Here is a 27,131-nt window from a genome sequence, read left to right as displayed (position 1 = left end):
TGCCTGTGGAAGCAGTTATACACACTGAACAGGATATTCTCCATCTCTGTGACAACAGCTTCTTTATGGATATAACTGGTTTATTTCTTTAGCCAGACCCTCTGGGGTGGCTTAGTGTTGACTGAAGCCTTGGAACAAGAAACCAACTAAGTGATAAAAATTACCTGACAGCTAGCACTTCACCACCCAGAAACAGATCCTGGTTAGCAGTGCTCATCACAGCTCTAGAGATGGTGGGGGGGAGAGGGGGAAATGTGTGTGTGTGTGTATATATATATATCAGTATATATATCAGTATCTGCCCTGGCTCCACCTATCAGGTCCCACAACCCAAAGACATCTTGGTGGGCACCCTTGGGAGGAAGCAGGGGCTCACAAAAGCAGAAGGAATCACTTCATCACTGAGTGAAGAGCCAAAATCTGACAGCAGGTGTCACACAGCGTGGATGAGGCCAAAAATATGAACTGGCAATGCCAGTTTGAGGGAATACCAGCAGAAAGGCCATGTATTATTTTCCCTGTTTCTTCTGCTCTTTCCCTAAGTATCCACTCCTGGGAACTGTCAGAGACAGACTGTGGTGAAACATCCCTGTAATTCACTACAGCCCTTTTATTGAGACTTTCTCAGAGGAAAAGGCTGCAAATTCCACAAAGGAAAATGACGGATGCTGCAGTCATTAGGAAATGAACCATTCTTTGATTGCTTGCTTAGCTGAGCAATTTGCAATGTGATAGACAGCAATTATATCATACAGAATCAATTTGTCTATTCATTTTTCCCTCTCCACGTTTCCTCTTCTTGATTGAGTAATCACTAACAATAATCACAAGCAGCTGGGGGAAGGAAGTACATCCATTGGTTTTAATGTCAGCAAGAATGAGAGCTCATTCCTCCGGCATTTGCCACAGCCCTGCATCTTCAAAGCCATTTACATTTTCCTCATACCAGTGCTAACATTAAGATTGTATTATTTCTCTTACCTCCTCCTATTTCAGTTTATAAGCAATAGAATGCCACAGGAGAACAGCCAATTAAAAAATAAAATAAAATAAAATAAAATAAAATAAAATAAAATAAAATAAAATAAAATAAAATAAAATAAAATAAAATAAAATAGTTTTTTCATCTGGTCTTCTGTATTCCCACAAATATTTTTACATTTATGTTTTCATTCCCCTGATGCTGAGAATATTGACAGAAGTTTCAGCTTGTAAGACCGTGGCAGTGTAAGATAGACCAGAGCCAAGGAAGGTGAGTTTATGCAAAGGGTGAGGACAGTAAAGGAAAGAGCTGTTAAAAAGGTGCAAGCAGGCAAAACTCATGGATTGCAGAGGTTTTTCAGAACTTGTCTTCATACAGGTTGCTACTTCAAGTAATAAATTACCTTACAGTGCCCACATATATTGTAGGCTACAATCCAGAATGCAACATTGAACATCCAGTTATAATTTCTCAATTTATATAATGTATGGCCCCACATACACTTTTATAGATCTGTATACCTATATGATGTTATATCATCATATAATTCTACAGCTGGCCCGTATAACCAGATAATACCACTTTCAGAGGCACAGAACACCAGAAAACACAAAATGAGTCTGAAGGCACAAAGGGTGGCCCAAGGATTGCCTTTCCCATAAAACTGTTAAAGTGGTTTATTCGATAGAATTAAATAATCTTTCAAATACAGTGACACAGACCAAAAAAATACCCTGATTACTGTTTTAGTTATGGCTTACATCAATTGATAGGCTTTCTATTACAACCATAATACAGCTACAGAAATAATAAGCAAAAATCACAGGGTGTTAAGGTTGAAAAAAAGAACGGTGAGTCAATGGACACGAAGGTTTAACATCAGCATGAAACTACCATGACTCTGCTTGGAGTTCTCCACCCCACCATCACCACCTTACAGAAATAACAAGCATGAAACAAGCTTTATTTGTGTAATAGCCCAAGCTCCCCTAGCGTGAAGACACACAGTTTCAATCCAGTATTTCCAAACTAAGCCTTTGTTTTCCACTAAGTGAAAACTGGGGGCATATTCAACAGGCAGCAGCTGTTCAGTCCCATTTACACAGGCTGAATGCAGAGGTTGGAGCAGGGACCTCAGTGTTGACAATAAAGGGCACCCAGAAAGGAAGCAAAGCTCACCATGTCTGGACCCAGATGGAGCAGGTACAGGCAGCTTTGCTCATCTGTAAAGGGACAGGCTCTAGTGCCACATGACAATGTGTATCACTTGGCCAACACACAGGGGTTAACTAAATTCTGCTTGCTCACCACTGCTAAAACAGGTAACAACTGGAGTCTTCACAAGCCATATGGAGCATTGGAGATACTTCAGCACCTTGGTCCATCAGAGAGTTTCAGGTAGAACAGACACTTCAGGAACTAGCCAACACAATATCTGACTTTGCTGGCTGGCTTAATTTGTCACCATTTTCACATGCTAACACATTTTACAGTGATTAGTACAGTTAAAAACGTACATCAACTTACCCAGAAGATCAAACACCAAGAACATTTATGGCTTCTAAAGGGAAAGTCAGACACATTGGTAACATATTTACAGCTTTCAGTCCTTGAAGCGCTGAGGCAGATTTGTCTTCAAGCTTTCCACTCTGGTCCAGTCCCACATTTGTGATGTTTCTCAGATGATCAGGGCTTTTGGGGAGCCCTGGAGGTGCTGGGACACAACCTCTCTCACTCTAATGCTCAGTGTACGTTTGGATTCGCCTCAAGTTTATCTTAAAAAGCGCTTAAGTACAATTGCTTCGTGATTTTTAACACCATGCAGAAAACACAGGGTTGCCCAGCAGCCTCACCCACACTAGGCAGGATGATAGTAAGGCATAAAATGACAATATTCTGGGAGGGGTTTTTGGGAGATGCAGGTTATCCCCTTAACTTACAAGCATTGGACCCGATGTTGTGTTGTTGGTTTTTTTTTTCTGTTGAAGCCAAAGGCAAATGTTGTGCTGGCTTCAAAGGGAATGGGCTGAATCCTGCCTTGAACACATTCATATCACTGATGAATTCTACACTGCTATTTTAAAGCAAGCAGGAAAAAAATTAATAAATTAAAGAAATCCTCTTTTCTTGAGGCCTGTGATTCGCACACGTGCAGTTGGGTACAGAGGGTTCATTTGTGACTTGATGTGGAGATTTACACAACCACGATGAAACGCTTTGCATAGATGAGTTTGGAAAGATGAAAAGTGCTGAAATCTGAAGGGAGGGTGGCAGTCACAACATTTCTGCTTCCAGATAAGTTTGTCCTTTACACACACCGTTAAAGACATAACATTGCTACTGCACCATGTCTACAATATCTTTAAAAATTATCTGAAATCAAGTGAGTAAGAAAGAAGAGGCTGCTCAGAGCCCATTTCTGGAGGCTTGCTCTGAATTTCCCACTGACTTCACTGGGTTTTGGAAAAGGCCCTAAGCATAAATATTGACTCCTTTATTCCTAAAACCTCAGCTCTCTCCCGAGTTTCCCAGGGAATCTGGCCCTTTGGGACTGCTGACTTTTGATATGTTCCCTTCTTCATATACGTGTAAAAGCTCCAAAGTTCTCTGCACACTCGGATACAAGCAAGATGGGGGAAAGGACGATTTCAGGGCTCTCTGATTTCACTGCCCAAGCTTCTGCTTTTCACAACCAGAGCTTTGCTGAGAACCCACCAGGACTCAGAAGATTAAAATGGACAGATTCCCTCTCACTCCACATCTCACTGTTTCATCCATGCCAGCTTCCCTCACACACTAGCCAGGGACTGCTCCTTCCTGCCATGTAAAGCCAAGCAAGGACAGGCTGCCCACGCAGCTGTGTCACCACCGCTGGTTTTGCCTTGAAGGTCTGAGCAACATTTCCGCTGACTGACCAAGCCCCCACAGAACAGACCATTCTTAGAGTTTATTTCCTTCCATCTGCTACATCTCACCATCCTGAGTCAACACCACCTTTAATTTACCATCAGTTGAGGCTGCGTGGGGACAGCTTTTTTCAGGGAGAAGGGGAGATACTTGTGGCCTTTGCAAGCTGTGAATCTATCATCACTGTCACGTTACTGCACAGCACCGAAGTCCCCAAACCAGAGCTGTGGCTGCACTCTCCCATATTCCCTTTCCATCATGAATCTACTCATTGTGGTGCTTCTCCTTGCCAAGATGGCAGCAGGAGGAGCTGCCACAGCACAGCTCTCCCTTTGCAAGTCACGAGCTGGCTTTCACAACCCTGTTGCAAGCACAGGAAATATGCTAAAATATTATAATGGCCCTATCACCATTTAATCCATTCTGTCCAACAGCAAAGCTGGATTTCATAAATCAAAAGCAAGCAGCTAAACTATTTCCACTAAATACTTCCTTCCCTTTGATGAAAGTACTGGCAGATTCCTAAGCTTCCTCCTGACAAGAAAGGAGAAGCAGTCTTAGTCACATTTTTCAGACTCAATTTGCATTGCCAGTGTATGCAGATCCCAGGGACTTCTTGAAAGATTCTGAAATAATATGGAGTTGGGGATTAAACCTTAATATTATAATTTTCTCTCTCCCTGCTGCAGATTTCATAACCTCAGCAACAGAGCTGGGATTGCAGCTTGAGCTCAGGGACCAGACAGCTGACAGCATTTCCTCTTGGCTAGTTCAGACTTTTGTACCAGGGGATTTCTGAGGGCCCTGCAGCCTTTTCGGAGGAAGCACGACATGCTGTGCACTCCTTTTACTTGCCATAGCACTGTGCAGCACACACGCCAGGCTTCCTGGCAGCCACTTCTTATCACTCAAGTATCCCACTGCTCAGAGAAGGTTCAGGTTGGACACTTGGAGCTTTGACCGCATAGGAGAAGAGGAAACAAAACTGCCTCAACCTTAAACAAATTCTTAATGCCAAAAAGAGTATTTTCTTATGCTCAGTATACAAAAGAATGATAGCAGAAAACAAGGAGTCCTTTCTGCAACAGCCCTTCTCTTTGTCCATGTAAGCAGGATGGCAGAAGCTCAGGCTGGTCAATGCTGGCTCACTCACCCCACAGTGACACAGCACAGGGAGTGACCTTGCACAGCTAAAATCTCCTGGGCAGTATTTATTTGCTACCCATGGAGAACAGGGCAGCAGGTTGGATCCATCCCCTGATCCTGCTCCAGCAAGCTGCCACCACAGCCTTTCCACTCAGCCCCACAGGGGCAGGAATCTGATTTTCCAGCACCCTGTGCAAGGTAGGGAGGCCAAAAAAAATCTCTGAAAGCTCCTGCATGTGGCATTTCTGACAAATGCTGTAGTTTCTCAATCATTATTTGAGCACAACCTGAAAAATTAACCAGAAAGTAAACACATTGCAACATGTATGTCTTCTCAAGGACTGTTTTATATATATTGAAGTATCTTTCTGGCTTGCAGATCACTTCTCATATCTAACTATACACCATGTCCACCTGCACAGACACATCTGAGCCAGTTTCTACAATCCCTACAGGAATAAAACACCCATCCAGTTAAATGGGAGCTCTTTTCAGACAAATGTGGCAAGATTGGGCCTTTGGTGCATACGTGCAAGTATCCTGCAGACACATTTTTAACTCATTAAAAAAATATAGTAGCTATATATTTATAACTGATCAAAATCTAAACACAGTAAATCTGCACTTATTACAGTGTATTCTAGGTGAATTTACATCACTTATTTATATGAAGCAAACAAAGGAAAGGAAATGTCTGTGACTCTGTAATTTGTTAACTGTAATTACAGTTTTACTCATCCTTTTCTGTGTCCAAAAATGTCCGAAAGGATTTTTCATAATTACAAAGAGGGTTTTTGCACCATTTCTTTCCAACATATGGATGCTTCTCAAGTGCTTTCCCATCTTTTTCAGAAGTATCTTTTGCAACACAGAATCACAGAATTATTGAGGCTGGAAAAGACCTCTGAGATCAGCAAGTCCAACCTGTCACCTACCACCACCAGATGCTTTTGTTTGCTTCTATCACCACAGGAAAGAAAAATCCCCTGTTAAAGAAGGTGACCTTAGAAAAGCAGCAGCAAAGCAATACTGAAGTCACTACTAGTCCCATACTCAGGCATAACAAAGAGTAAGGTCTCTAGGTACCAGCTTCAGTGTCATTCCTGTTATCCTAAAGCTTAATGCACAGCAAGATGGCCAACCCACGGGGTTACATTGCTCTCTAAATAGCACTTTCATTACAGCACTTCATTATCAAAGCCCTTAACACAGAAATTTACAAAACACAGCAAAGACAAAGATCTCTTTTGCATATTAAATCAAGGAAAACATCTCATCTACAAGATCATTCTTGGTGTGCTGCATATGTTGCAGCTAGCTGATATGAGGTGGTGCTCACTAACACACAATCTAACTCACAAACACATAAAGCTTAAGCACAGGTCCTTCACCTACCCCTGGCTGGTATTTCCCAGCTGAGCTCTGACATCTTTATCAAGGATATTGGTTGCTTTTAAAGTCAAAAGACCTCTGGAGTCTAGTGTAAAGTTAAGGAAAGAACACTTTCACACACCGTCCAGGTCATTGCTGGTCAGTAGGGACTTTTGACCATCGTGCTTCATGTCTTTCTTGGACATTTTATCAGTTGTGTGAGCAACTTCCACAGCTCTGAGCATCACTAAGAAGCTTTTAAAAGAAGCTTTGTGCATTCATGCATTACAGAACCAAAGTCCAACTTGAGATTTGGATTTAAATCCCCTCCCTCCCAAAAGAAAAGCATCCCTCATACAGAACTAGCACTTTACACACCAAATCCTGGATCAAAGATCTTGTAATTTAAGTACGACAAGACAAGGCACTGGACAACAACAGCCCAAGTGCTTCAGACTAAGAAGGTATGTAAGTAAACTCTTCATTTTTAACTATGCCAGCAGAACTGATACAGCAAACCTGACCCTCCTGTGTGCACAGACTTACCAGTCTGAAAGGGCATATATCACCAGCCTACCGAACCACAAATCAGCAGCCAAAATAAGCTCCAGCCACATGTGGCATCTTTCCTACATCAGGATTTTGCCAGTTTAACTGTATCAGGGGAAAAATTAAGCTTGGACTAACTGACAGAATTACATTGGTAACATTTCAAAGAATACACCAGCCCTTTTACTCTCCTAACAACATTCTCTACACATGAAAATGCCATGTTAAGACACTTCACATCTTGAGATATATAATTTTAAAATAAGCACAATAATCCAAGTAATAAAGTATCTTCACTGTAATTTAACTTCATTTCCTACCAGTACTTATCACAGATACCTGAAAGCATTTAACTCAGCCTGCACAACTGTGAACCAACATTCAGATACTCTTACCAAGTCTTTAATAAAAATAAATGATCAAATGTTTTTTTCTATCTTATGCTGTGGTATTTGAACCAAAAAAATCAAGTCAGAAAATATAACTATGGTAGTCCCCTTGCCATTCAGCCCAAGAATAACTTGCAGAAGTGTGAAGGAACATGTTTCTTCAGTAACAACTCCAATCTGAAGCTGAGATGGTCACTGCAGGAGAAAGCACACACATTGCTCAGGTATTAGCTAGTGGGAAAGCCTTACAGACAATGAGGAAAAAAACATAATCAGCAGAGGGGATCAGAAATATAAAACACAAGAAGGAAGAAGAAAGAAACTCTAAAATAATTGCACAATATGATCAACACAGTTAGCTGTTGCTCTGAATGGGTGCTTCTATCCTGGCTGAAAAATTTCACTAAGTCACCTTCTTTATTCCTATCACATCAGTCTGCTGTTTTTCACCAATACTTTGTGACTTACACAGAACAAAGAACTCAACTTACATACTTCCCCTTAAAAGTATAATGCTAGAGAGTATTTTCAAAACCCCAAATGCATGAGAACAGTGCTTTCAATAAAATCAGGCAATGCCTCAAGGTACTTGATTCAGCGACGGATGTAAAGTCTATGCTAAAAATCTCCATCACTGATTCTCCTCAAAAGTTTGGTGCTTTTCTTCATAGTGAAATTATAACTATACTAATGTGCTCTGTTTGTCCCTAAACCTATTGGAAATGTGCCTCTAATCTGACTTGGTTTCCAAGGCAGTGTATACCCTGGGACAGAAGAGTTTTGCTTCTCCTACACTACTACGGACCCAAACTGCTAGCAGGAAAAATGCTGGGATCCTATGGGATGCAATGCCTTGAGGAAACTGATATCAAATAATTATTGCATAATCTCGGGGTGTAATAAAACTTCCCACACCATACAGAGGCATCAAGTTCCTGCCACACTTTTGTGTCAGAGGAAGAAGTGCCCCTGTCAACAGCAGCTACAGGTCCCTGTATGAACCCGTAGGATCCCCTTGCTGTGCATGTGGAGGAAGTTGAAAATTTCTGAGGGCATAGCATGAAAACCAGGGCGAGGTTTCACATTGTCGTAGTAGTGGTGAGTTATAAAAATCCCTGAGGGGTTCATGGGGAAGGCCCAAAAGCCAAAAAGGTGGACCTCTTCACAGAGCTCCAGGGCAGCAGTCACCAGGATCAGCCCAGTGCTAATCCGCTTGGCCCGCACCCCCAGGCCGAGCCAGTAGCGGGAGACGTTGATGAGATACTGGGGGTGAAAGTAATAAACAGCTTGCTGAGATTCAAAATCATCCAGGACATATTTGACCCGGATGGAAACGTCCGTGTTGCGGGTGTTGTAGAAAGCTGGCAGCAGCACGGACGCGTTCTCGTAGACCTGGAGGACGTTGTAGAAGGGTTTCCTCCATTTCTCCAGCTTATGGAATCTGCAGGGGGGAAAGGACGAGAGGGTCAGATCTGGCAGGGGAGAAACCCCCAACAGGCCTTTCCTGAAACGTTTCTGGTGGAGAGATCGTTTAAATGGTGCTTCAGTTCACGACAGGAATATGTTTAGATTCGTACCTGAAGCATCAGCACAAAATGTAGGGCAAAAATGCAGGGGATAAAAAAAAGAAACAACAAAAAAACCATCTTCTCCCCTCTTTTGGCAATACCGTGGACAAACTTTGTAGACATTTCTGACAATGTCTCACTTTGCATTTTGTTACAAGTAGTATGTAATTTTTCCAGGGTTTGGCTGGCTCTATAGTTTGTTATGCAGGGTAGAACTATATAAAAAAGTGACAAATGCCAAAGCAGAGCAAAAATATCTCTAAAATGTCTCACTGTAACATTTAAAAGAAATCCACGATGCAATGAAATTATTTTATGTTGCTTGAGAAAAGAAACACGTTCCCCAGCATGAAAGGAAAGCAATGATTATCCCCATGGTCCCAAACCTCTCAGCCAGGTGGCATGAAGCTATTAACAAATTTAAAATTAAAATTGCTCAGTCAATCCTGGCTACAAAGTTTAACTGACATTTCTTTAAAAACATGATAATGTGTGCTACTATATTTTAGAATTTAGGGTTGGATTCAGTTGCTTCCACCCTAAATGTTTGTGAGGCATTTTCTGGGGCTTGGAAGCATGGCACATGACTTCCAGGGGAAGGATGGCTCTGCTGTTAATTAATTCTAGCTTTCTATCACCAATGTGCCAGTCAAAGTGTTTAACACATTTCTATAAGTTGTTACAGATTCCATATGCTAGATAACTTCAATTGAGCATGAAATTATGACTCATAGTGTCAGTTTAAAGTAATACTGGGGGGAAAAAAAAAATCTGTGTAACAATTGGAACTAAGTGAAAGGTAGATTTGGAAAAGTAGTAGAAATGAAAATAGAAAAAAACCAGAAATGACCTCTCAGTAATTATACTGGGATTGACAGTCACAACATCCGTCTTCACCCCAACATCCGTGAAGTATTTCTCAGATATAGGAGGCAAATTGCATCTATAAGGGAAAGAAAGTAGTAAGAAAGTTTAAAAACTCATTGTACCTTTTGGGGACTAGAAAGTAAAACTGATACAAGGATTTCTTCCAAGCAACAAACATAGAAACAGGTTGAGATTTTTAAATTGTATTAAACGTGCTGATGCCCAAACTAGGCATTAAAGTAACAAGTTCCTAGGGACTGCATGAAGACCTCTCTTCTTCCCTGAGTCTGTCAGAGCTGATCCCTTCTTGAAGATGTAGCCAATGTTCACTCATTTCCTTTCTGTAATAGCAAGTTCATCTATTTACTCTAGCAGTTTAGGACAAGAAATGGGATGAAGCTCCAAGGACAGTCAACCTATAAAATCTAAAACTACCTCAGCATCAGCTGAGCTGTATTCAATAATTAATACATGAACTATATCTATAACGTTGCCTTTAACATGCCTTGGTTTTTATCCAAGAGAATTTATGGAAAATGCTCCACAAGAGACAAATCAGTTCAGTCCTAAATAATCCAAAACCATCTGCTTCCCTTTATACCTAACTATAAGCACAGTGTAAGAGCAGCAATTCTGACTCTATAGATTCATCAGAGGATGTCAAATCTATTAGGAGCAAACTTGTGAAGATTTTCAAACCTTGACTTTGCCCAGTCCCCACTCACCTTGGCCTTGATCTAGATTCATCCTCTCACAAAATTTGGAGCATCCCTCAAGAGATGCTAAAGTTACTGAAACAAGCTTCTCTTGCATAGGAAACCCAGCTGCAAAAAAGGTTTCAGCATGTGTTACCAGAGGCAACATGGGTGGCCTTGCTACTAGTCTTATACACAGTTTAAGCTGGAGTTAGATATCTGAAACAGACATTTTGAAAACTGACCTACAAGCCACAATAAAAGCCATCACTGTTAAGATCACCATGTTTCAAAAATAATGCTGTGCCTAATTCCCAAATCCCTCCATACTTCTGTAGATCTGGGCTAAATATGAGGAAACTTTGAAGGTATGGAGGGTAAGTGATGCTCAGTGTTTTCACAGTTCAGCTGCCATCATCAGTTCTCAGTCACAGGGAGAGGACATGGTGAGGGGGACAGAAGAATGTACAAAAATCCTTGATAGTCCTTCTCAGACTCAGGAAGTTCACATCTGCCTTCCAGAGGGTCCCTCTTCATCAGCTCAGAGACATTTTTTTAGCCACCTCATCCTTCTCTTAGGCAATGTTGTTTCCTGCACTTTGCCCTGCTAGGTCATCCAGTGTCCTTCTGAAGTCCTTTAGCATCCTCAGTTCCACCCAGCACTGGGGACTGTGCTCATTAGATTGTATTTGAAAAAGGGTTCCAAATTTAAGCTTCAACATTTTTCAACTCCCACCAGGATTAAGAGAGACTGAGTTCCTTGAAAGTGGTAGTTCCCCATAAAAATTCTACAATCTGCATAAACTGTACTTTTGCCATAAGGTCCCAAAAATTCATCCCTGCAAAGAGAGCAGTCCCATCTCCAAATGCACCCCATGTTTCATCACGGATCTCTACTCTGGCCAGTAGATGGAGATAGACAGTAACAACTAGAAAATGCAATTCATGTGTGTGTATTTCACATGTTGTAATGTACTATAGTCAACTGCTATCAGAATTAATTTCATAGAAAAACCCTGGTTGCACCCTCCTGGACACAAGTTTTCTGACAGCACAAGATCTTCCCAGGTGTCTTGAAGGTATGACTGTATGCAAGCAGTGCTCCCTTGGTAGTTTCTGAAACATGGTAAGGAGTTATTTCCTTGGTGACCAAGATGGTGATTCCTGGCAGCTGGGTGAACTGGTGCTAGACTGGGAAGTCAATATGCTCAGACTTGACCTTAAACACAGGCTTTATGTTAAAATTTATCTCAGCAGACCTTCAGCTCTTAAACAACTGCACATCTTTGTGCATAACACTAGTCCCACATGTTCTGGAGATAAGGAACCTGGGGTTTCTTTTCCACAAGTACTGGATGCATCTATACATAATCCAGTTCTACTTAAGCTTTTATTTAATCAATTACTGATAGCAAAAGCAACCCAGCTTTTCAGTTCTGTAGTGATCTGGTCTGCTCTTTTGAATCCGTTTGGGTTCTAGGAAGAGTAAGAGTGTTAAAAAGGCACCTTCATTGATAGTTCTTATGCATAAATGGTATTTGCTGCACATATTTTCACTGTCACTCAACAGCTTGTCATCTCCATGTGGAACAGATACCACTCCTTTCAACCACACTGGTAGCTGTGACCCAACATAATAGAAGGGAATCTACAATAATTATTTAATGCATATGGGGCATACAAGGCTTTTAAGAAGCAAATTATGAGAAGCCTGGACTGTTTCAAGATTAAAACTAAGACAATAGTTTTCTATAAAGTGGACACAAGAGGCAGACACAGGGGCTGAAAACAATGAAAAGTGAAGGTAGGACCTGTAAAATTTTATTTCTCATTTGATGCCAATTTAAATTAAGAATGCAATGAGTGAAAATCTGATCTAATTTTTGCTGGTATGAAGTCAGAGAAATTCATTGATTTATGCACAGTTATTCTAAACTGACAGCAATGTACTCAGGGTCAGAAAATAGGCCAAGAGAAGTAAAAAGGTTTTTCTTTTCTACAGAACAGGTCATAAATCTGTGAGCTAGCTGTCATATGCCATGACCCAAAGAGCTTAACAAGATTTAGAGAGGGATTAGTCATGCATATGAATAAAAAAAAACATATTTCCCATCTATATTAAGGATTATAAAAGTGCTGCTAAACTCCTGGGACACAAGTCGTGGGACAACCCAGTCTATGCAAAACCTGGACAACTCCAGATGTGGTGGGGAGCACAATATGAAGACACTCAACCTTCAGAGTTATTCAGGTGTCGCTGCACACCCTGGAGTCACACACAATTGTCAGAGTTGGAAGGGACCTCTAGAGATCATCCAGTCCAGCTCCCCCACTAAAGCAGGATCCCCTGGAGCACATTCCTTAGGGCTGCATCCAGGGGGGTCTGGAGTATCTCCAGAGAAGGAGACTCCACACCCTCCCTGAGCAGCCTGTCCCAGGGCTCTGTCACCCTCACCATAACAAAGTTTCTCCTCATATTTCAGTGTCACTTCCCATGTTCCAGCTTGTGTCCATTGCCCCTCAACCTGTCCCTGGGAACTACTGAGCAGGGTCTGGCTCCATCCTCCCTGCACCCACCCTCAGATACTTGGAGGCATTGATCAGGTCGCCCCTCAGCCTTCTCCTCTCCAGGATGAACAGTCCCAGCTCTCTCAGCCTTTCCTCATAAGAGAGATGCTCCAATCCCCCCATCATCTTTGTCACTGTCCCCTGGACTCTCTCCAGCAGTTCCTTGTCTCTCCTGAACTGGGGAGCCCAGAACTGGTCCCAGTTCTCCAGCTGTGGCCTCAGCAGGGGGAGTAGAGGGGAAGAATGACCTCCCTCCACCTACACTCTTCCTTATGCACTCCAGGATTCCACTGGCCCTCTTGGAACAAGGTCACTTTGCTGGCTCATGGATCATTTATCATCTACCAGGACTCCCAGATTCTTCTCCTCAGAACTGCTTCCAGCAGGTCCACCCCTAACCTCTATGGGTGCATGGGGTTCTTTCTTCCCAGGTGAAGGACCCTGCACTTGCCCTTGTTGAACCTCATTATGTTCTTCTCTGCCCAGCTCTCCAGCCTGTCCAGGTCACCCTGGATGGCAGCACAGCCCTCTGGAGTGTCACCACCCCTCCCAGCTTGGTATCATCAGTGAACTTGCTGAGGATAAAGTCTGTCCCCTCATCCAGGTCATTGACGAAGCTGTTGAACAGGACTGGACCCAGCACTGACCCCTGGGGGACACTGTTGGCTTCAGGCCTCCAACTCAACCCTACTCCATTGATTACTGCAACTTATACTACCCAGCACTTGAGCTCTGTGCCACTTGGGAAACACACCTCCGAGGCATCCCAGCTGCACAGCATGGAGCTATTAACATCTGGCCAAGGTGCCTGACACACAATCGAGGTTCTGCCTCAGGTACAGAACTACCCTGGAAAATCATGGCCACATTCATAGGTTATTGCTCATGGGCAGCTGCCCATGGAAGGGTAAATCCACAAAGCCCTGGAAGAGGACATAAAACTTTGCTGGAAGGAAGTCAATGATTAACCTCAAGGAGTTAGGAAGAAACAATTCCTCAAAGCATCATTTTAAAATAAATATTCGGTGCCGTGTTTGTTTGTTTGTTTAAAACATCACTACTTGCCATGTTTTAAACACTTCTTGTGTTGTGCAAGAAGCAAGCTTGATTTGGCCAGTTTGTCAAATCCCACATTTCCAGGTGAGAGAGAATAGGTTTGCAATCCTTTACAAGCCATTAAGGCAGGTAAAGAGAAAAGCAGAGCTGTGGTGGTTACCGGAACACGAAGTCTGCGCTGTCGATCTCCCGGCCACATCTGCTGTTCTTCAGGATTCCTCCATTCCCAACCACGGCACACTTCTTAAACTGGGAGCGGTGGTACGGCATATCCTGCAACATCACAGAAAAGAAATGGCTGAATATCCCAAGACATGGAGGCAACAAGTCCTGTTTTTTACTTTTTCCTTTTCATTTTCTTAATGCATGTTCCTGCAGATACGCTTAATCATAGGAAGCTGACGCTGGGTCTGGCCTGCAATATTCCCATGGTGCACATAAATGGATGGTATTGCTGTCTGTGCAATTAGGAGGGAGGACTAAGTCAAAGGGACAAAAAGCAATAACCTGGTTTTGCCCTGACTTAATAATGGAATAAGTCATTTCAGAAACATAGGATCATAGAATCACAAACTGGTTTGGGTTGGAAGGGACCTTAAAGATCACCCAGTTCCAACCCCCCTGCATGGGCAGGGACACCGCCCACCAGACCAGGTTGCTCCAAGCCCCATCCAACCTGCCCTTCAACACTGCCAGGGATGGGGCAGCCACAGCTTCCCTGGGCAACCTGGGCCAGGGTCTCACCACCCTCACACTAAAGGATTTATTCAGTTTCCAGATCTAAAGGAGTTTTCTGCTAGGATTCATGGTCAAACATAAACACTTACATCCATGACTTGGGCAAGTCATGTTACTTGATGCTTAGAGCTCCCCATGTTCAAGTGATGGGTAACATCTGTGCCACCAAGACCTTTGCTGAATTAGAATTTGAGGTGGTGGCTTAGTGAAATAAAATTTCTGAAATATAGTAGTTAGTACAGTGAACTTTATTCTAAAAGGACTGTGTTTCCATTCCAGCACAGATGTGTTGCATTGTGGCAGGCAGCTTTGAATCAGAGACATTACAGCCCATGCATATTAAAGTCTGTAATTCAAAGGGTTCTCTATTCTCTATTCTCATTCTCTGTGTCTGAAGGAGGAGGTGAAATCCCTGTGTCAATGGAACATCTGCAGCTGTGTGGGACTAAAGGACAACTGGCCATGGAAAAGCTCGGTGTGCTAAGTGCTTTACAGACAAACAGACACAGTCTCCATTCTGGAAAACTCAACAAAATACTTGAGTCAATAAGACAAAGTGACTGACAGGGGAAAATAATGAACACAGTTGCTTAGGTACCTACTCAGCAGGCTTGGAAGGACCAGAGTCTCTGGTCTGCTGAGGCCATGCTACATTGTAGATGCAGTATGAAATGCCTTGGGAACTTCTTTGGTGTGTTTAAGTTGCATTTTGACTAGTTCTTGGTCATGGCTTTCAATCAGGGAATGACAGTTCCCTTTCCCTAGTGAACCAATAGTCCTGGTGCCTGGATTCTAAAGCCACCTGACTGAGGTGGTTGGATGAGGTGGTGTGACTGCTTCTCTTCATGGTCCAGCAGTCCAGCAGAAAATGTGGCATGAGTTACACACTGTCCTCCTGAATTAGAAATACCATAATAGCCACGACAACTAATTAGGCACCTCATCAGAGGTTTAAATACAGGTCTTTAGAGCAGAGAGAGGACAAGACTAGAAAAGCTTCTGTTTCTGTGAAGAGTCTTTGCTTGCCTAAAACTGTGCCAGTGGTCTTTTCTAGCCAAGAAATGAGAAGAGTGTTCTGGAAACACAACAAGGTAAGAAGGAGGATGAAGAAAAAATGGCCAAGAGATGTGACTTCTCAGCATCTCTGTTGCTGTCCATGTACAATGCAAATGTGCTGGGTTTGGTACTCCTGAATCTGGCTGGAGAAAGGGCTGCAGCACTCCCACAGAGGACAATCCCTCAAAACACAGGCTGCATTCCTGGTATGTGAGTACCCCACTGAACTGATTTAAATGAGTCAGCTGAAAGACTCTAGGCAGGGTGGAGGATGCTTGCTGTCCCTTCTAATTCCCACATGAGGGCATGATCCATGAAGTTATCCTTCCCCAGGCATTGCCCTCTTAGCTGCCTGCAGACCTCTCCCTCCTCAAGCTCTGATGTCCTGCTTTAGGGAAGTCTGCACACACAGTCCCAGAGCAGCCAGTAAAGCCCTGCAAGTCTCTTCAAATCAGGCAGTACATTCAGTGATGAATCAGAACCTAGCCCAAATTTTAGTACTTGCTTCCACTAAGCATACGAAGAGCATTACTGCTTGTGCTACCAGCAGGGCCTAGAACCTTTGGTCAGGCACCTTTCTGGACTTGTGTAGGACACATCCTTCCACAATCTTCAGGCAAAGTTCTGTCTCCACAGGCAGACATCCAGCTGCTGCTGAAGCAGGAGAGAGTGAAAATCATGTCTCTGAGAACAGAACTGGGCTGTGAGGGCGAGGGGGTTGTGACGCAGAACTGAGCCCAAGCTACACCTCATAAATATGTAGAAATCTGCTTATATAAGCATGAGAGTGCTCATTTGGGTACATACATATTTTATCAATAACCTCATACTGCAAACTACAGAGAGGCGCAGTAGTGGCATGACATTTCTAGGTGATTGTTCCCAGGCAGGATCTTTCCACAGCACTGGCATGCCATGAGGCAGAAGGGCCTGCAATTACACCTGGCTGAGAAAACAGCAGCTCTCTAGCAGGGGCATTGTAGAGTTGTCTGTGCTTTATCCAGCAATTCCTTAACACAAAATGCCTTGGTGGTCCTGCAAGTGGGGATCAGAAGCCAGGTCTCCACACTCAGCACAAGGCTCTTGCCCTTACAGTCTTGCTCCTGTGCTTTCAGCCCTGTATCTCCTACATTCGCCTTTTATCTCCTGCATTTGCCTTTATCTCCTACACTTGCCATGCTGCAGCCCTGCTCCAAGTCAGGGGGTGGCTTTGGCCACAGAGCTGCTCCCAAAGTCACTTTGGCATGTGGGAGCACCTTGGAAGCATCCTCAGGGCATCCCTGGATACATAAAACAGCAGCTACAGGACACTCCCAGAAAAAGCATAAGCATCTGGTATTTCATGCAGCCATCTGTGCAACCAGGCAGGGTTTTGAGGATTATACACTTCTGGATTTAGGTGTACCCACTCTTCCCATATCTCTAGATGCCAAAGTGCTTTCCTGGATCTGAGTTTTTTCCCTGCTCTGCCCCAGTTCCCCTTGTGCACATTTAGGTAGCAGCACTACCCTTACTCTTAGTAGTGCTCAGAAAACAAACAGATCAAGTGTTAAGATCCTGAAGGACAACATTAAGGACACAAATCTAAGGACTTAAGTTGGCTACTCTTCTTAAAGGGATAAATTTTAGTTATCCCCTCCAAATATGCCATTCTAAATTCATGAGGTGAGCCCCACAATAACCCAGGATTCACATAAGCCCATTTCTGCACATCAGTCTCCGCATGCAATGGGAATTGCCCACTGCTTGTAACTTTGAGTGACCCTCAGATCAAGGATTATTTGCTGAAAAGGTTTTAAATAATCTTTGTGATTAAAAAAAATTAAAATCATGCAGCCTGTTCACAGATTTTCCTGTTTTTCCAAAACAGGAAAAAAGTGTTAAAGTAGTTAGTCATTGCGAATATGAATTATAAAAAAATCATGACCCTAAAAGAGCAGATCTAACCCAAATGTTGGACTTACTGTATGTATGTACTTTTTAGCAGTTCTGATCAGTAAATGCCTTTTATTTAGCTTTCTTAAGTTATTTAATTAGCTACTTCACTGCTACATCAGCAATACTTTGCAGGAATACATAAGTGAATGTGTATATATATGTGTGTGTACATATATATATATCAGATGACTACTAGAAAATAGGATAATCAGCTAAAATATCATATGCAAAATTAAACATTTTCAAAGCATAAGCAATGAAGTTTATACAAATGTCAAGCAGCCAACTAACAAATGCTTGGCTACGGGATAGCATGTAATGCAGCAAGTAGAGTGAAGCTGACTCTGCAAATGGACAGAGGCATGAGGCACCTTTGGGAACATCTTGAAGATCTCTTGGTTGATATGGAAGATCCCACTAGTATCCACTTCATATTTCAGCTTAGTACCCAAAGGAGTGTTTTTCTGGGTGGTGAAGAGAAAGGCAGGAGCATTGCAACACCTTGACAAAGTAGATCTGTAAAATGGAAAAGAGAAAAATAAGATCAAGGAGTTGATAGGACTAACACTCCCAACAAGGCATTTTTCAGCAAAAAAGGAACATTTCAGCTTTAGGAAGGGTAAAATGGTGGTTTGCTGGATTTTCCTTTAGAAGATTTCAGCTTCAATGCAGTTTTCCTTGACTGAGGAACTTACGCTAAAAAAAAACAAACAAAACAAAAGGCCAGAAGAAATTAAATCCCTGCACCTGTCTCTTCTAGGCTGCAGTAAGTACATGTGCACGTTCTGCCCTGCTCCACATCCCAAACCTGAGCTTCTGCCCCCATATCTGGGGAATCCATCCCAATTAATCAGTCCCTCTATGTTTTAGAGGCCTTCCACTTTTTGTAAATTATTTACTCATCACTGGGCAGGACATGCAGGGGTTAAAGTATTCACCCTGTGAAAGGGGTGTGGAAGCTTGGCAGGGTGGGGACTTAAAACACAGCAATATCTGAGGACATCACCCCTGAGGACACCTTACCAGGCTGCAGTGGAGCACGGCACACTTTGATTAAAAGAATAGTTTTTATAGTCTCATTTTTGCCTTTGATCTTGCATATGTGCATCAGGAAGATGATGTGACCCTGACAGATGAGTGTCAGGCAACGTGGTCATGGCTACAAATCCAAAGTCTCAAACAAATGGCCAGAACTCTCTTTGTTGCAGGGACAAAATGGCAGGGGTTCCAATGCAAAGAAAAAAATCTTGAAATCTCAAAAATGGGATTCATTGGATGACAGAAAAGAACATTCAGCTTTGACCCCCTTACCAGAAAACTCATATGAAACTTAAAACTAAAAGCAGCATTCCAAATAGGGGTCCATTCCCTAGCTCCCATCTTTTTCTCTCATATTTTTTTCCTTTTAGTGGTGGAACTGAAAGCCCTGAGATCAGCTTAATCCTACTCTAGAGCAGGTTTCGTTCTCAGTCAACGCATCTCAGACCTTTAATGTATGTCATGGCAAATGCAGGAACATGAAGACAAAGCCAGAATGCCCTCAAATAACCTAGATTAAATACCTTGCATCTGGGGTATGTGGCCTCATTACGAGCTGAAGGAATAAGCAAGTGTTCTTTACAGACTTTATTACAAGCACCAGAAAGCCAATACAGAATTATGCAAACATCTCAGTGATGTCCAATTACTATTATATACATGACTCATACAGAATGACACAACATGATGATCAGATCGAGGTAGCAATCAAGACTGAATAAGTCAATGGACAATTTCTAATAACAAAATCATTAAATAATTATAAGCAGGTAGTGGGATTGAATTGTGGTATGTGAGATATGAAAAAGCTCTTCATTAGTTCTGCATTAAGGAACTGAAAGAGATTATCTTTAATGTGCAACTGGTTTTCCAGAGACATGTTCCTTAATGTAAAAATCTGGTATCTGCTGGAGGAAAACTCAAGGAACTTGTATTCCTTAGCCTCCAGATGTAGGACCTACTGTGATTTTTGAGCTTCTTCTCTCCCTACTGCTTAAGTCATTGCCATTTAAATCCTGCTGGATTTTCCCCATCTCACCTGAGGGCCCAGAACTGGCCAAGTTTAAAACTCCACAACTCTGTTGTTAGACCACCACCCTTTAGCCTCCTTCCAGCCTACATCCAAACTCAGGAGACTTTGATCTGCCTTTAGGGGAAACTGCTACAGTTTTCCTACACATTCACACACTGAAGTCTCTGTTTCCCAACACAAAAATGAAACAGACTTCAAACTTAGGGTTTTTTTAATGCCTAGCATAACTATCATTCCTGCAACCAGCTAAAAAAGGTTAATTTACATCCAGCTGCCAGTTGGAGTTTCTGAAGCAGTGACAGATCAGTTAGGCAAGTATAGCCAGAGATCAGGGTCATTCATCTCTTTTTTTCAATGCACTGTCTAGGATGGAGAGAGGTTCTTTGCTTAATAAGCTGGTGTTGTTGACCTGAGAGAGAGTGATGGTCCTCCTGATAGTCTGTAGATAGTCTTTTCTCATTGCTCCGACCACTGGGCTTGCCTCCATACTTCAGTGCTCCATGGACTCTGGGCCCAGAGAGCTCTCTTTCACTCTTGCTCTTAACTCTTTTCAAGAGAAAAAAGTCCATATTTATTCAAAAGAATGATACTCCAACAGTAACCGTGTGAAAATGCTTACTTTTGCTGTCCATGTAAAGGTCTGATCCCTCCACAGGAAGCTAAACTCAAACTAAAGTAAACCTTACTCAGACTCATTAGGAGACCATCCTTACTTGAATAAATTAGCTTCTGTGACATTCATCTCCCATTTGCACATCTGTAGGCTCTTCCATCTGTCAAACAATTCTGTTTGTTTCACCCTAAAAGATAAAAAGAAAGAAAATTAAAATTCACTTTATTACAAGGACTTCATCTCCTAAAGCAGCTGCAGCCAGGGTACCATGCAGTAGGTTTTTGACAGGACAAACCAGACAGTCTACCAGTGCAAAACCCATCATTTTTGTTTCATCTTCTGCTCAGATCATGTACACACAGGTACTAATGGAGCTCTTCAGATGTTTGGGACTGATTTATATTTTCTGATAGGCATTCTCCTTGTCTTCAGCATTCAAAAATGCAGTATCAAGCCCAAAGTATCTACTGAACCAAACCCTTCTGGGAAGCTGAGTGTCTGGAAATTACAGCTTTGAGGGCAAAAGTTACACCTAGTGGGAGGGCTCAGCAGAGAGAGTACTGGAAAGGAGGATACTTCAGATAAATTGGCCAAATACCATTATGTTTTGGTGAGGCTCTCTTAATTCATGAGAACAGCAGTGTTGATAAATCCATTTTGTAAACTGCAATAGCACTTGTAGGGACAAGCATCTGTGATGGCAAGAAGACACAAAAAGCTCTCTGCATAATTAATCTTTCCCTCCCTCTCTGTTAATAATATACTTTTAGTTATTTTAGAAAACTATACCTCCACTAGGCTGATACAGGGTGACACATTTTTTATTACATCCTTCCAACCACTTCTACCTCAAGAGTGCACATATATTCTTCAGTATTTGGACAGCAAAGATAATGAAGGCCTTGAAAATATCTAGAGCTAGGGAGCAATGCCACAATCTGGCTGAGAAATGTTGAACTTTGAGATTTCTTCAAGATTGGTAGGTCTTAATGTGCTTTTTTCAGGCTTGAGGGCTTTGAATACTTGAATAAAGCAAAGACTTTTAAAATATTTATGTATTTAATGCGAGTAGAACTTAGGATTTCCCAGGGTGCAAAAGTTACAGGAAGGAATTAGGTCATATTTTACTTTCTGTAGCCCACCAGAGCACATTAACTTGGAAATCTTCCATGGCCATAAGGGCTGACTTAGGAAATGTAGCATGTTAGGAGCAACCACACCAGAAGAACCCAGCACAGTGAAAGAGCTTAATGTCAAATGACATCTGTCATAAAAGTAGGGCTAGCTCTATCCAGCTGGGCAGGAGTCCACTACCTTCCATGTGCCATTGGGTAAGATGAAATGTGCAACTCTCTGTACCATCTGATAAGCAGTTCAGACCTCCCCTTCTTCAGCAGAACACTGGCAGAAGTCTCACATTCTCACCCCTTCTTTTTATTTTTAAGCACTGCAAGTCAGCAAGCAGTGCAAAGCTGTTACTTGTGTACCCTTCATCCAGTACCAAATACAGAAGACAAGGACATAGCCTACATTTTTCTGTGCACAACGTCAGTGAGAGAGACATGCTCAAAGCCCATGCAGAGCTGGAGCAACAAATTGTATTTGCTGCAGCCTTGGTTGCTTATTGCTATGCACTTGTACAGCTTCACTTGCAGTTGAGATTCTCAGTGCACTTTACAGACCTTAATAAGCCCTGTGGACTGTCAGCAACATGCTAACCCACTGCTTTTAGGAATGGTGAGGGATTAGACATAATCTATGCACCTCAATTCACTGCACTGCTCTGAAAATGCAAAATATCTTTTAAAAAATATTCTTTATTTTTATAATTATATTTTTTATAAATACTCTGTCCAATGAGCTTCATTGGCAACCTTACTTTTTTTTGCCTGATTCCATCTCTATGGCTTCATGGATACATCCCATTCAACTCATTGGTTTTCTGACTACATATAGGACCATGGAAGACTAAATACAGAGATTTTATTATTTTTCAGAATTGCATTTTGCTACGTTTTAGTGATGTTATTAATTTGTGAAACTCACTGCTGCAGGAGATTGTGGAGACCAAAAGCACAAAGGGGCTCAGAAAAGACGGAAACAAATTATCAGAGAGAGCTATTGTCCACTCTGGCTACTGTAGTCTAGTCATCACCTACCACTCAGCAAGTCCCCATGCCAATATTTGGTACCAGTCAATGATAGAACTTTAGGCTAGAAGAACACTTGCTACAAGTCAGTCTGGCTGCTCTTACTCTTCAGTTAGCCTCAGTGGAGCACCTGGAATATAATACTACAAATAATCATAGAACCATGGAAAGGTTAGGGTTGGAAGGCACATTAGAGATCATCTAGATCCAAGCTCCCTGCATGGGCAGGGACACCTCCCACTAGCCCAGGCTGCTTAGAGCCCCATCCTACCTGGCTTTGAACACTTCCAGGGATGGGGCTCTCACAACCTCCCTGGGCAACCTGTTCCAGTGTCTTACCACCCTTGTAGTAAAGAATTTCCTCCTAATATCTAATCTAAACCTCCCCTCTTCAAGTTTTAGACCATTGCCCCTTGTCCTCTCGCTACATGCCCAGCTTTCTTGTAGGGCCCTTTCAGGTACTGGGGGGCTGCTATAAAGTCACCTCAGAGCCTCCTCTCCTCGAGGCTGAACAGCCTGTCTTCACAGGGGAGCTGCTCTAGCCCTCTGATCATTTTTGTCTCCCTCCTCTGGACTCGCTTGAGGAGCTGTTTCTTCTTTTTATGTTGGGGGCACCGGAGCTGGACACAGTATTCCAGGTGGGGACTCACAAGAGCAGAGTAGAGGGAGAGAATCACCTCCCTTGACCTGCTGGCCACACCTCTTTTGATGCAGCCCAGGACACAGTTGGTTTCTGAGGTCCAGCACATGTTGCCAGATCATGGTGAGGTTTACATCACCCAACAGCCCCAAGTCCTTCTCCTCAGGGCTGTTACCAATCCATTCTACTCCCAGCCTGTGTTTGTGCTCGGGATTGCCCCAGCCCAGGTGCAGAACCTTGCACTTGGCCTTGTTGAACTTGATGCAATTTGCACAAGCCCACTTCTCAAGCCTGTCAAGGTCCCTCTGGATGGCATCCCTGTCCTCCAGCCTGTTGACTCCACCACACAGTTTGGTGTTGTCAGCAAACTTGCTGAGGGGGCACTTGATACCACTGTCCATCTTGGTGACAAAAATAACAATTATTGTATTACCAATAATACTACAGTGTGTTTCATTCTGAACAGTGATAGTGAGCCTGAGCAAAATGCTTCAGTGCATGTGAAATGCCTCCAGATTTTTCAAATAGACCTCAGATGAAACTGAAATGTGAGTACTTGCACATGTAAGAGAACCTCAGGAATGCCTGGTGAGATCCCTGTTGATGGGACCCCTTTAGCCTTGAATTTTTGACAGTCTTATTTTAAGTTACCATTTTCATCTTCCCTGAAAAGTAACCTTTTAGCAGACATTCGTTCATACTTACATAGACAAAACCTTCACCTCAATGATGTCCTGCCGCAATTCCAGGCATTTGGTAGAGTTGTATTCCAAAGGCCCTTCATAAAACTCAAAATACCTGAAGGAGGAAAAGAAAAAAATATTATAAATAAGCCTTAGGCTGGAATACTTCTCTTATGCATCAACAGAAACGTGCTTAATTGATTGTAGAACTGATGTCCAATTTGTCCATCTCGACATGAGCTCCTCTATCTTTTAAGCACCAACGTGGACCAGCTACATTTTTCATCAATCAGCACATGGCAGCTGCCACTGAAAAAAGCTTTTCCCATCCTTTGGGTGTCTAAATGTGCTGAGAGTTTAAATAAGTTTCTTAAATTTTGCTCTTTTTGTGGAAAGCAAAAGTGTTGGTGGCTGCATCTTGTCTTTGGAGACCATTGCGTACCTCTACGCAATCAATCTTCCCATTGGGACTTACTCTTTTGGTATATTCAGAGGGGAAGGGAAGGTGGGATTTTCTTCCTAATAAATTTGAGATGGTTTTGAGAATAAAAGGACTTGAATGCTCTGACACAGCACAAATGGCAGTGCTATTCTTCATTAAAATGTAAAAATAAATATTTAATTTTTTTGTTAAATTCCCCCATCTTAACCTTCAGACACAAATGAATGGTAGCGACTCCTGTTTAGGAGCCAGAGAAAGCCCAGGCTGGCCAGTGAATTCAGAAAGTTGTAATAAAAACAAAAACAAACCCAAAAAAACAAACCAGATTTAGGGTTCAAACCAACCTCTGTACCAGTTTCACCACTTATCATTAGAATTCTGCATTAAAACCTAAGAACTGTGCATACCCATTCATCAGTTATGAGCATGATGAAGAAGTACAAGGAGATGACCTGAAGGAACAGGTATTATGACCAAGGCTAGAGCAAGTTATTTTGATGGATCTTTTAAAGTCTCAGAATAAATCAGGCTCTAACTCTAAACTATCTTTTGCAGTTTCAATACGAAAGAAAAATACAAGATTCTTGGAAGAGCTTTATTTAAAGAAATGTAGTATTTTGGGCTTACATAATTTTAAAATAACATCAAAATTCACATTTGACCTGAATGTCTGTTCAGGTCTGAATGTAATCCTTAAGTAGGAAAGCCTTCACAGAATCACAGAATCACAGAATCCTAGAATCCTAGGGGTTGGAAGGGACCTGGAAAGACCATCGAGTCCAACCCCCCTGCCAGAGCAGGATCACCCAGAGCACATCACACAGGAACGTGTCCAGGTGGGTTTGAATGTCTCCAGAGAAGGAGACTCCACAGCCTCTCTGGGCAGCCTGTCCCAGGGCTCTGGCACTGTTTTCCTCCCTAGTAGCTATGTTTATAGTGACATCAAAAACCTGAGGGACCCAAAATTTATCCTTTCTGGAGAAGCACTAAGCATTCACACCTCCCAGGGGAACTCTTGGAAAGGAGGGTGTGTCCAGAAAACATCTCCAGGTATCTCCAACAGGACTTCCAAAGGCCAGAATAGTCTAAAAATAACCAACAGTTTCTGATTTTTGCCTTGTAAGTACATGCAGAAATCAATCTGATAAAGCAGAGAAGAAAGAAACCTATAGAAAGTAGAAATTGACTATTGCATGCAACTAGAAAAAGACCAAGAGCTTCCCAAAGCACCCTGCTGCCAACTGGGAACATTTCTGACCTGTCAAATGCTGCTTTAGAATGTGTCTCCTTCCCTTCTCCCTTAGATTTTCACCAACTCAGTTTTGCAAAATCCAAACCAAATATATCTGTGATCCAGTGAGAAGTATAAGCCTTGAGACTAAAAGGAAGAGAGCCATGCCTACAAGATGGAAGGAGGACATCACAAATTCCTAATAATGAAGTAAACTGTTTACTATGAGGAAAAAACAATAGCTCAGCAATCTTTTGAAAATGTGAGTATTTGGGAACACGTTGGCATAGTCCTCAAGGCAACAAAAAAATTTTATGGGTTTTGTAGAGGAAATTATGTATTTAAAGCACCTCATAATCAGTGACACACCTGGGAAAACACTTCCCCAGCCTCCAGAAGGGAGATGAAGTTCAGGTAACATGAACCTTCATCTTCTCTGAACCTTCATCTGAACTAAAAGGCTTGGGCTCTCCTTCCAACTCAATCATTTACCTGGACATTCAGCCTTTACTAAGGGGTAGCTGAAATCCATTGAACTGGCACATCTCCCCTGTGCTTGGCTTGTTGAGCTGGAGCTGAGCAACTTGTGTACTATGCAAGTTGATCCAAATAAAATTGGATTAAGAGCTCAGCTGGTTGCACCAGGCCAAACCCCTGTGTGGATGTACCCCAGATGAATTTCCCCAACTGAACTTCTCTTACTGTGTTTTGCAGTATTCATTCTTTGGCTCTGTGAGTCAGAGAAGATGGGGGCCCTGAACGTCCGTGTTCTTCACAACACCAGAGGCAGGTACACACCCCACAAAATGCTCAGAACATTACACACCACTCCCACCTCTCTGGGTGTAGAGGGGATAGCAATGGCTATCAGCCACTTCATCAGCCATGTCAGCCTCGCCTTTCATCCAGCACTGGATTTCAGTACCTTGTATGTGCCTCAGGTCAGAGCAGAATGGCAAAAAAACCCACCCCAAAACCTAGATTAACATGTATTTTTATCCTTCCTGCACGCTTCTGGCTCTGCTGCTAAGTTAGAGAACTGCAGCTCAGATGTCAAACAGCACATGCTGTCACGTGGGAATGCTGCAGCAGGGGAAAGCTGGCTTCAGCCCCTGGCACTGGAGACAAAGATGTCATTTTATGAAACAGAGATGAAATTTCCTGAGTCGCAGCCATTCCCTTTGATCACTGCCTGCTTACCCAATCCACCAACCAAAAATAGAAATTAAAAAGGATGTGTTACCGAAGAGGCAGAAGGGGAAGGAGGAAAGGATTAGATAAAAAATAAACCACTTCTGTATCTGAAAGAAAATCCATGAGGCAGCATTGGACTTGTAGGAGTTATTCCATTAGCCTACAGCCTCGAAAAGGACAGGAGTGCCCTGCAAGCCTCTAACTCTCACAATAGCCCCAGCTTTTCCAGCAAAGTGACCGTGAGTGTCGCATTCACCCTTTGGCAGTTTGTGGAAAG

The 27,131-nt window shown here is 42.5% G+C and overlaps 1 protein-coding gene across 2 annotated transcripts in view; it reads right to left on the bottom strand.

The window, feature by feature from the left end:
- Positions 1-1,629: 1,629 nt before the first annotated feature.
- The window catches only part of ST8SIA5 (ST8 alpha-N-acetyl-neuraminide alpha-2,8-sialyltransferase 5), a 50,728-nt gene continuing 25,226 nt past the window's right edge, over positions 1,630-27,131 (bottom strand). For both annotated transcript variants that reach the window (XM_051642522.1, XM_051642523.1), the window contains 6 exons: positions 24,010-24,102; positions 20,615-20,701; positions 18,202-18,346; positions 14,259-14,371; positions 9,763-9,855; positions 1,630-8,785 (listed from right to left, as the gene is read on the bottom strand). In XM_051642522.1, the coding sequence (XP_051498482.1) occupies positions 8,317-8,785; positions 9,763-9,855; positions 14,259-14,371; positions 18,202-18,346; positions 20,615-20,701; positions 24,010-24,102 (1,000 nt within the window). In that variant the 3' untranslated portion in view covers positions 1,630-8,316. The remainder of the gene's footprint in view (positions 8,786-9,762; positions 9,856-14,258; positions 14,372-18,201; positions 18,347-20,614; positions 20,702-24,009; positions 24,103-27,131) is intronic.

The sequence above is a fragment of the Apus apus genome, chromosome Z (assembly GCF_020740795.1).
Source record: "Apus apus isolate bApuApu2 chromosome Z, bApuApu2.pri.cur, whole genome shotgun sequence".
Classification (NCBI taxonomy): domain Eukaryota; kingdom Metazoa; phylum Chordata; class Aves; order Apodiformes; family Apodidae; genus Apus; species Apus apus.
The sequence above is the reverse complement of the archived record's forward strand: the minus strand, read 5'-3'. Positions and strand labels throughout refer to the sequence as shown.